This window comes from Neomonachus schauinslandi, chromosome 4, assembly GCF_002201575.2.
Source record: "Neomonachus schauinslandi chromosome 4, ASM220157v2, whole genome shotgun sequence".
NCBI classification, from domain to species: domain Eukaryota; kingdom Metazoa; phylum Chordata; class Mammalia; order Carnivora; family Phocidae; genus Neomonachus; species Neomonachus schauinslandi.
In genome coordinates this window covers 18,120,082-18,131,322 of record NC_058406.1, presented here as the reverse complement: position 1 = coordinate 18,131,322, position 11,241 = coordinate 18,120,082, and the positions used below count along the sequence as shown (strand labels likewise).

General features: G+C 54.8%; 1 protein-coding gene across 1 annotated transcript in view; it reads left to right on the top strand.

The window, feature by feature from the left end:
• The first annotated feature begins 1,080 nt into the window (after nucleotides 1-1,080).
• RUNX3 (RUNX family transcription factor 3) overlaps nucleotides 1,081-11,241 on the top strand; it is a 60,201-nt gene continuing 50,040 nt past the window's right edge. Inside the window, exon 1 of the mRNA XM_044913905.1 lies at nucleotides 1,081-1,138. Within this exon, the coding sequence (XP_044769840.1) occupies nucleotides 1,081-1,138 (58 nt within the window). The remainder of the gene's footprint in view (nucleotides 1,139-11,241) is intronic.

Here is an 11,241-nt window from a genome sequence, read left to right as displayed (position 1 = left end):
GCTGCCGTAAAATCCCCCTGAAGTGCCTGCCACACATGTGGACGCTTCTCCCTGGCAACAGCGGTGGTGGACCATGGCAGGGAGTCAGCCGCAGCCCCGGGGCGGGGGGCATGGAGGGGAGCCCTACCACCCGCTGGTGGGTCTGGTGAGGGCCCTCGGGGCTCCCAGCCCGCCCAGGCCAACACTGGCCTTAATTAAAAATGAGTCTCCTTACAGGATCCAAACCACCGCCCAACCACCCCCTCCAACTGCTTTCAGTTCTGCTCCCGGGCCGCGTGCTGAGGCCAGCCCCACAAATAAAAACCATCACTTTTTTTCCCCCTCTCTTTCTCTCTCTCTCTTTTTTCTTTTTTCCAAAAAGGAGAGAAGCAGCCACAAAATCTTCTAAGAGGCTGTGACATCACAGCCCAGGTGACCCCAGCCCAGCCAATGGGCCAAGGCCGCGAGCTGGCTTCTTGCATCCTGTGAGCTGAGGTTGGGTTGACACTGTGAAGGCCTGGTCCCTCAACCACAGAACCACAAGGCCAGGCCCTCGGCCGCCTTCAGGGCCCTGCGCCGGCGCTGGTTGGCTCCTGATCCTCCCCACCCCCGGGCCGCCCTCGCACCCAGTGGAGCCCGGGCTCTGTCGGGGGTGAGCCTCATTCATTCATTCCCTGTGGCGCTGATGTTGGGCCTGGCTCTGCTCTCGCTGCCCTGTGAGCTCCTCCGCCCTGGCCCCTTCCCGCCATCTAATGATACACTCTGCATACGCTTCTGTTGAAAATTTGTGGCTAGACATTCCTGTGGGACTGGGAATCCAAATTCTTGGGTACAAACAGAAACTTACTTTCCTTGGGGATTTTTTTTTTCTCTCTCTCGCTCACACACGCACTCTCGCGTTCTTTCCTTTTTTTCTTTTTCGTAGCAATAGGGGAAAAAAAAGAGACAAAACAAACAAAAAAACAAACAAAAAGCGACACTACCACCCCCCTTTTATTTTCAAAAGTAGCTAGGAAAAAATAAAACGACAGCCAACCAAGTCAATCCTAAGCTAACCCCTGAAGGTCTGATTTCTTGCCTTCCTCAGAGAGGGGCATGGCCATGGCATCGAACAGCATCTTCGATTCCTTCCCGACCTACTCGCCAACCTTCATCCGCGGTGAGTAACGACTGCCCAGGGCCCTGGGCTGATCCTCTTGGGTGGGGAGCTGTGGCCAGGCCCCGGACGGCGTCCGTCCACCGACCACCCTGGCTGCCTTCAAGTGCATGGCCTGCCTCCCTAAATCCGCTGAGTCCTGAAAGTCTGAGGTGGGAAGAGGGGTTGGTGTCCTCCGTGGTCTCCTGGAGTGGACTTTTGTGGGACTTTTATCCTCAGTTGGTGGGGACAGTAAGTGGTGGGGGAAATGGATGCCACAAGACCTCAGTGGCCGACCTCGAAGGGTCCTGGGGTGGAGAGGACATGGAGGGTATCCTTGTGACCTGAGGCTTCCTGCCTCACTCCTGGTCCCTGCAGCCCCAGCCCCTGGCCCTCCACCCGAGCTCAGGCAGACACGGACTCCGGGACACACTCAGGTCTCCCAGAGCCAGGCCAGCCTCTGTCAAGATCCATGGATCTGGAGATCTTTCGGAGGACCGCTCCCAGAATTTCCAAGTCATCCTGGGCCGGGGGAAGCAGAGGGAGGAGAAGGAGGCTACAGGGTTTTGTGGAGAACTTGCAGAGCTCTGGGACACACCAAAGCTGGCTGAGCGTTGGGGGAGCAGGCCTGGGGAAGGTTTACAGATTTGGCCACAGGGGAGAAGAAAGTGTTTCTGGGTGGCTTTTGCCTCTATTCGTGGCCTAGAGCAACCCAGAGGTTTGCACTCCGTCCTTCAAAAAGGATAGGGTTCCTGGATCCCCCACTTGGAACCTCTGATGGAGGCTGGAACTCAGGGGGAGACTTCCTGCCTCTGCCTGGTTCTTAGGGCTGATGAGCCCTGGCCTCAGACAGCCCCCTGCTGCCTTCCTCTCCCTCGCCCCCCGGCAGGAGTCCAGATGGGGCTGTGGCACCTGAGCCTGGGGGTCCAGAGGCCCTGAGCTTGAGTCCCAGGTCGGTGGCTACCTTGCCCAGTGGCCTTAGGCAAGTAACGTAACCTCTCTGCGCCCCAAACGGAGGCCCCTCTGACTGTGACATTCTGATCGTCTGAGGCTGGGGATGGGCTGTGTATGAGGGCAGTGCCTCGGGGCTGTACACGGAGATAGGTTCTCCTCTAGAATAGAGGGGCTGAACGGGATCTAAAACTCCAAGGGCTGGTGGGGGCGGGGGGGCAGGTATGGTGTTGCCTTTCCTCAGCTGAGGTGGTCAGCTGAGATACAGAAGTTGGTCTGACTGTCTGCCTTTCTGTCCACTGGCCCATTCCACTGCTGGCTAACAGAGTGACTCAGAGCCCATCCTTGGGCGGCCAGCTCTGGGCAGGGACCAAAGTGCATTTGGGTGCTTATTGTTTAAAGGTTTCTGCAAGGGCTTATCTGAGGTGGGACCCCTTCCTCCTGTCTGGAGAGAAGCTGAGGCAGGCTATACAGCAGATGGGGACTTGGGGGGTGGGGGGCTGCCGTCCCAAGGTGGATGCATTCCTGCCAAACCTGGTTGTGGCTGGTGACAAGCAACAGCCTCAGGTCTGGGAGCTGACAGCCGTGGCTCCTTCCTTCAAGCTGCTCCTATTATAACACTATTCCCTTTGTAGTCCCCAGAGCTAATTAAAGGCAGTCTGTGGCAAGAAAATAAGAGTTTATAAAAACCATTTGCTGGGTCTTTGTAATCTGTGTTTCTCCCTCCATGAGCAAGATGGAGAAATGTACCATTTAAAACAAAGGAATCTTGGGAGACAAGACTAAGGAGCTGCCACCTAAGATGGGTTCCTGAGGCCATGGAGCCCCAGAGATGGTAGAGAGCAGCACAGAGTCTGAGCGAGAGGAGAGCTGGTGGCTTTGGGCTCAATATGCGCCCAGAGACAGGAGGCTGCTGGGCACAGCAGGCTGATTCCTGGTGGACAGAGACACAGATGTGCTTTGTAAGCCAGGGGCCGTGGGGACAGCTGCAGGTCTGGGGTCTGAGGGGTCTGTCCACACTGGCTGGCCCCTTCTCTCCTGCCCAACTCCATTCCCTATGTTCCGCTTATAGCACACTTACTTGGGGGATGTGTTGCCCGAGATTCACAGGGCTGCCACTGCCGATTCTGTCCCCAGAGAGATCCAACCCCTGGGTGCTAAAATCCTGGGCTCTACACTGCCCTATGCGGGGTCCTTACCCTGTTCTGAGCCACAGATTTTTCTGGAGCCTCAGGAAACCTATAGAGTCCTTCTCAGAATCACACTTTTAAGTGCATAAAACCAAATCTGAAGGACTGTGCAGGAAACCAAATCTATGGAAATACGGTTATCAAACTATAAAAAAAGCAAGTGGTGAGACTGTGACCATGTGCCTCTGTTATGACACACAGAGCACAGAGAGCTCAGGAGCTCCAGTAACGGCCACCACAAGGTGGTGATGAGGGTAAATGGTGTTTCCAGATCACCTGTGACAGCCCTAATGACACTGAAGAACATCTGTGATTTCAACTGGTGACAAAATCACTGTGGAAAGAGAAGCTGCATTTTAGTTGGAGGTTCGTGAAAGGAAACGTGTCACGTGTTCCCAGCCCAGTGCACAGACGTCCTGAATTCAGTGCAAGCAGGACCTCCAGGAGGCCATGCTGGCGGGGGGGCGGGGTCCTCAGGACCCCCACACGTCACCCAGGGGAGCTTTCAAACACATGGACTCCCAATGCCCAAAGGTACCTCAGTTCACTATGGGGAAGAGGTCTGGGAAGAGGGCGGAGAGCCATTCCCACCGTGAAGTAGAGGGTGAGGAGGAAAGAGGGCAAGGCTCAACCCAGAAAGTTGGCAGACTGACGGCCGAGTTCCAGGCACCAAGATGGAAGGAGTGAGAGGGCACGGGGTCTCCTGGGGTGCCCCTGGCACCCCAGCAATTCTCCATTCTTCCGCCTCCTCCTCTGTGGGACTAGTCCCGGACAAGGGGTATTTATTCCTCTCTTTGACAAATGGAGACGCTGAGGCCTAATGGCTTTGACTCAGACGTACTGCACGACTAGGGGCAAGTCCCTTCCTCTCTTTGGGCTTCAGTTTCCCCATCTGACAAACACAGGCAATGGCCTTGAGGATGCCCAAGGGCCCATCCACAGCTCTAAACTGCCCGTGAGGCCCTTCTCTGGGGCATCCCCCTCGCAGCACACCCCTTAACTGCACCCACGCGGGCAACAGTGCTCCCCACTGGGGTACCCTTCTGGGGAGGAAACTGGAGGAAATGGGCCTGAACTGCAACATGCAGGATTTAGGAGACCCTGGGGAGGCAAAGGTTTCCATTTATCTGGTAATCCCACAAAAACTTATCAGGGAGTAGAGTATGGAGATTCAAGCTCGGGCTCTGGATTCTGACTCTGCCCCTCACTAACTGTGTAGCCTGGGGCAAGTCATTTCACCTCTCTGTACCTGTTTCCCCATCAGTAAAATGGGGATGATGATCACACCAAACTCACAGGGCTCTGGAGAGAATTAAATGAGCAGGGTGCCTGGCACAGAGTACAAGCCCAGTAAACATCCTCATTCTTATAATTTCCATGAGCCTGGCCTTGTGCTGGGATCTTGGATACAAGGGTGACTGGGTTAGGCTCTCTGCCCTTGAAGAGCTCAAGGTCAGGTGTGGGAAGAGATGAGTAAACTGAAAATTGCACTGGGGTGTGATCAATGTTATAAGGAGGGAAGAATGGGGGTCTAGAAGTTCAACGAAGGGGACTAGCTCACCTGGAGAAAGGGAGAACAATTCCCCTGGAGAAGTGACATTCAGGCTGGGTCTGGCAGGGTGAAGAAGTGACAAAGCGGGGAAAGAATCCCAAGAGAGAGAATGGCCTGGAGCAAAGGTGTGGAGACAGGAATAAGATGACTCTGGGCACCCTTGGGATGGCCCAGAGTGAGCGGAAGAGCTGAAGGACAGCCGGTCTGTCGGTCTGTCTGTCGGGCCACCTGTCGAGCCAAGATTCTCTCAGCAGTGGTTGGGTGGTTGGCCGGTAGCTCCTCCCCTGAAGACGCCTGGGAGAAACGGAAAATGGCCTCTCAGGCATGAGGCAGGCAGGCCTGGGTGGAGGCAGGGGTTGGACAAAATGGCGCCAGGCAGCTCTAGCCCAGATGGTCTGACTCAGAGGTCACCGGACACGGAGGAAGCTGCCCAGACCAGAGAGGTCGGTCAGTGTCCTTTCCTAAGCTCTGGGCAGTAGCCAACAACAAGGGACTCTCCTGGTTTCTGCACTGAAAGTCCCAAACCCCGGGCACCGCAGGACGGTTGGTCACCCTGAGTGGTGTGCCCATGGCAGTCTCCCCCTCCCCCGCCAACCCTGGGAGATGAACGGACTGACCAGACGGACCGCCAACCATCCTGCGCCCACTATGGTGCTTACCTGGTGCCACGTCTGCTGGGCCCCTTTGACGGTGGCTCCCGAGGCCGCCCGGCACACACCCGTCTCCCCAGACCACCCTGTCTGTCCAAAGTGCCCCCCAGGGAGACATTCCTGGGAGCCCCCCACCCGCCACAGGGTCTGGGCGGGCATGAGCCGGCCCCACACAGTGGGACTGTGTGTCCAGGACTTACCCACGCCCACTACGGCAGCTGGCGGCCCCCAGCGGCCCCACTGGTCACATAGAGGGCCCATTGACGCCTGGGCCTTGAGGCTTGAGGTGGCCGCATCAAAGCTGAGGCTTGCTTGGTTGCCTGAGGGAGTGGGGGAGTTTATGCAGGGGAGGGGAGCTGGGAGAAGGATGCCCCTGAGCAACAGGGCCTGAAAACCTGACCTTCCAGAAGGCTCTGAGAGGCAGGGGAGAGCGGCATCCTCTGATCCCAGCCTTGCCTCTGAGCTAGTCCAGACTACTCAGTAGGTGGGGAAACTGAGGCCTGGGCTCAGAGTTTGGTTGGGGACAGGGGAGGGCCAGGCGGCCAAAACAGCAGTCCTTATTTCTGTCTCCCGGAGATGCCTCCTCTGCAGGCCCGTTCTCAAATCCACCACCCAGGGTGTGCCCCCTGGTAGCTGGGGAGTCTCATCCCATCTTCAAAATGAGCTCAAACACCCCCTCTGCCAGGAGTCTTCCCTGGGACCACCTGCAACCACCAAAGAGCCTTGGCCTCCTCCAAGCTCTCAGTCCCAGGGCCAGCCTCAGTGCCCACCTTAGTGCTGAGTATCCTGCCTTACTTGGTGGAAGTAAAGGGAAAGAAGGAGGGAGGAAGGAAGGAAGGAAGAGCTTTAGCCCCTGGTGGAGCCCGGGCCCTCGGTCACTGGCCTTGAAATAGCACCTCCCAAAGGCAGCCCCCAACCCACCCCATGTGAGGGGGGGGACTGGGAATTGTGGGCCTGGGGTGGGAGTGAGACCCAGTCGTACCTTGAGAAGTTACAAGAACCAGAAACAGTGAGCCAATGCAGGAAAATATTGGAGCTGGCAGACAGTGCCACCTCTCATTAAATAGATGGGGAAACTGAGGCCCAAAAGGAGTCTGGTCTTGTGTCAGGTCGAATTCAGCAGCAAGAAACCAAGTTTTCTTGTCTACCCAGCAACAGACCTTCCGCCTGGCACATAGCATAGGAGTAAGGCTGACCAGGTTTGTGCTGTTGTGTAGGCAACGCGTTAATTCACCTCTCTGAGCTCAGTTTCCTCCTCTGTGAGATGGGGCTGGGAGCACCAACCTCCAAGGGAGCTTTCACGGAGTGAACGGGACCTGCTCTGGAGCCCCGTGCATGGGCTGGTGGGCAGCAAGGGCTCACTCAGCAGTCTGTCCCAGGCTGGGCTAGGGCTAGACGTGCTGCGCCTCCAATTCTATCACTTGTCAAGGTAGATGTTCTCAGGGCCAGAGACGGGTAAGCATGGAGGAGACTATAGAGAGGCTGTGAGGCCCCTTGTCGAGGGCTCTCTGGGATGGTGGTGGAGAAGAGAGCGTTGTTTGGGGACAGGGCAACATAAAAAGTGGTTACAAGCCCAGGCTGCAGCCGGGCACTGCCACTTCCCTGCTATGTGGCCTTAGACAAAGCGCTTCAACTCTCCGAGCTCAGTTTCCTCATCTTTAAAATGGGGAGAACAAACAGTAGCCAATTCAAAGCTGGTTGGGTAGAGTCAATGAGAATATATATTATGTGCTTAACGTAGGGTCTGGTGTAGAGTCAAGCCGTCCATAAATGCTGGAAATTGTTGCTATTTAATGCCCCCACCCCCCCACCCCCTGCCTCCTGGGCAACAGCCTGTCTGACTCTGAGCGGGACAAGGAAAGTGAGACAGCTGCTTGTCTCCTCTCAAGGCGCAGCTTACTGGCCACCACCCCCCCCCCCCCCCCCCCCCCCCCCCCACCCCCCCGGCTCCTTCCCCCCCCCCCCCCCCCCCCCAGGCCGGGGGTGTCCCCCCCCCCCCCCCCCCCCCCCCCCCCCCCAACACACACACTTGTGGAGAAGGACCACCCAGTGTTTCTTGCTAAATGGGTGGAGGAAAGGGAGAATGAATGGGCAAGCAATTGAATGAACCAGGACTGACCAGCCTGGGAGGTTTCCAGCGGGCCTCCTCACTTCCCCTTTGCTGGCTGGCTCATTCTTTGAAATGGCTTGCTGGTGGGAGCCTGAGCACTCCCGTCCAATCGGCACCACGGCGTGAAGGTTTAGGTTCCTCTTTGGGGTTTTCTTTTGCGTCTGGGAAGTGTTTTTGGCAAAAGGTTCACACTTACATGTGGGCGGAAAGGGTGGATGCCCATAACTTACGATTTGCGGGGGTGACCAAAGTCGGCCCCCCTCAAAACATCCTTCACTGTGTGACCTGGTAACTAAAATTCCACCCTGATCATTCAGCTGCTCCTGGGAGCCCATCTGGGTCCCTATAGTCATGATACTTTGGAGCCAGTGGGTCCGCCTGGCCTGCTCACCTTTGTTTATTTTATTTTTTAAGTTTTTGTTTATTTAGATAATCTCTGCACCCAACGTGGGGCTCAAACTCATGACCCCGAGATCAAGAGTCTCACGCTCCACCACCTGAGCCAGCCAGGCGCACTCACCTTTGTTTGGAGGAGAGAGGTGGCTGGGTGCAGAGCAAGCAGAAGGTATTAAGGGAAGGGAAAACTCAGGGCTCTCAGATGGAAAACAGGGTGAAATGTAAGAGGGTGGAGAGGAGAGGAAAGGTTCATTTTGGTCATGCCCCTGCCTGAAACTCAACTTGCCTGGGTGCTCTGTGGCTGAGCACCAACACCCCCACAGCCCCAGGAAGTGCCCCCCACTCTGAGGATTTCCCTGTAGTCCTACCTCAGTGGACCTGAATCCTGTTCCCTGCCCATGCAGGAAGTATGGGGTGGGGGGGCAAAGCCCCTCCCAGGGTTCTGCACATCCTCCTATCTTAGGAAGATGTGTCAGGTCCAGAAAGGTTGGAGTGAGGAGCCCCATGTTGGGGGTGGCCCAGGGGTTCCCCCTACAGAGCAGGCATATACCTCCCCAAAGAGGAAAAGAAGCCAGATCTGAGCACAAGGCAGCTTTAGAAAAAAGACTGGAAGGAAAACACTAAAATGTCCTAGCTAATGCTATACAGTACAATTATGGCAGGGAGGCTTTGTCACTAATTATTTGGCAACTGAGTGTTTTCTAAACCTGTAAACACTGAGCTGGGCCTCCTACCGGCCTAGGCTGCAGCATGGGGCCAGCCTGCTCCTGCCAAGCCAGGCGCCGCTGGCCATCCCCGCCTTCCTCTTGCCAAATCACCATGTCTGTCATCTTCCTCCCGGGCCCTACCTCCATAGGATGTAGAGGAAGGATCTGCCCTGGGCTGGGCAGAGCCGTGCATACAGCAGGTACTCAGGAAATGCTCGTGGCCTACATTGTGGTCCCAATCTGGAGACAGTTTTCCTGGAATGCCCAGGGCTTGGGATGTGATGCGGACCAGTTGGAGCCGCTGATCTTTCAATGGACGTTTATTGAGCATCGACTGTATGCATGCCACACACTCTTCTGGGAACTGGGGATACAGGAGCAAACAAAAGGCAAAGATCCCTACCCCCGCCCCCCCACCCCGGAGCCGATGTTCTAGTGACAAGTGGAAAGAGTTCACCTCTGGAAAATGCCCCAGGGAGATAGGCCAGCACCCCTCTGGTCTATGCCTTTCCTATCTATGCAGAATTTCAGCCTTCTGGGACTTCCATAAATGCTCCCATGAGCCCATTAAATCTTCATCACAGCTATCCCTACCTCCGTTGCAGAAATGAATACATAAGCAGACTCAGTAATGGTATGACCAACTGAAAGTAGCATTTAGGAGGAGAAAGGCAATGAGGAAGGGATATGGGATCCACATTTGTTGATGACTTACTGTGTGCCAGGCCCTGTGTGGTTCCTTTGCAAGAGTATCTCATTTCACTTCATCTCTACAGTAATCCATGTAGTAGGGGTTATTGTGATTATAGATGGGGAAACTGAGGCTCAGCAAAGGGATGGGACTCACCCAAGGTCATGCAGCTAGTAGCCCAAATGCATGTTAGAACCTGTCTGTCATCAAAGCCAGCCCAACAAAGCTCTTCCTTCTACCTGGCAGACATCTCTTCTTCTTGAAGGCCCAGGAACTTACCACCTCCATGGAGCCCTCCCTGACACCCCCAGGCAAAGTGATTTATATCCTCCTCTATGCAACCAACGCACCTCTAGGCCCTTCTCAAATAATTCCAGACGGCTTCGCAGGAAGGGTAGAGTCTGAGATGAGTAGGTCTGGGAAGGAAGGAACATTGGTGGTCCAGGCAAAATTAATGGTGTGGGCTAAGGGATAGAAGAAGGATCACACAGAAACGGTTTCTTAGAGATGGGAGAGCTTGTGGGTCTTGTGGAGAGGTTGAGGGAGAAGAGGCTGGAGGGGAGGTGGGCCAGGCCTAGAGGTCAGGCATGGTGTTCAAAGCAGGGAATCCAGGCAGGATCCAAGCTGGGCAGTGATGTGGGACAGAGCATCCCATGACGCACCGGGCCGCCTCTGAAATAGGCCAGCGTAGACGTGCACCTTGAGCGCGGATATGTGTGTGAACAGAGACCACAGGGGCCCTCCCGCACCCACTCGCAAGCCCTATTTTTGTCACTCTCCAGACACACATCTGAGAGATCGAAGCATACTTGTTCTCGGGCACGTAGAGTGAGTGCTCCATGGATGGGCACGTCTGTGGTCTGAGGAGGACAAGGGCACTGGTTCAGAGCCGTCGAAACTCAACCCATCCCGGGAGAATCCCATCACCGGGCCGGTGACAATTTGCAGGGCACGGCACAAAAGGAAAACGTAGGGCCCCCTGCACAAAAATCATAAGGAATTTCAGGATGGCAACCACAGAATATTAAACCAAGCACGGGCTTCTTCTAAGCAAGGCACCGTGAGCAACTGCATGGTTTGGGTGCCCAGGAAGCTGGCCCGGCTTAGAACAGCCCTAGGCTTGGGGGTGGGGGGGGCTGCGCCTAAGAATAAACCTCTGTCTGCCTTTCCTTCTTTTGTGTTTTATTCCTTGGACTTGTGCAGGCTCCCACTCTCCATGAGTCCACAATTTAAGAAATACTACTACTAATAAATTAAGCCTAGGGTAAGATCATACCTTGAAGCTTTTAGAAGCAGCAAGAACTAATTAGGGAAAACACGAATCCATCAACATCCCCACCCCACCTGCATTTTATGTTGTAGATCTCCTGAAGGATCTAGGAAATTTAAAAATAAACTCTAATCTCAACACCCAGAGAGAAAACCATATTCCAGACTATTTTTCCCTGCGTCTGGTGTTTACCTCTGGAGTTACCTCTTCTCTCCGTGGGTGAGGCCAGGCGGAGACATACAACATATCCAGGAACCTCATCAGGAATGTTAATAATCATGATGCGTGTACATCAGGCTATGTCTAGGAAGAGACTAGTGTAGCTCTGTCCAACAGAACTTTCTGTGATGATGGAAATGTCCTAGGTCTGTGTCACTCAATGCTGTGGGCCCCTCGTCGCATGTGAATATACGCACAGTCTGTCCCTAAAATGTGCCCACCCAGTCCGCAACTAGCACAACTGAGGGACTAAATTTTTAATCTTATTTCATTTTAATTATTTTAATTTAAATAGCCACATGGGCACGATAGCTACCTTGTTGGGCCATGCAGATGTAGGAGAGCTTTATCTCTTGGAATGAGATTATGGACTTTTTCTTTTTCCAACTCG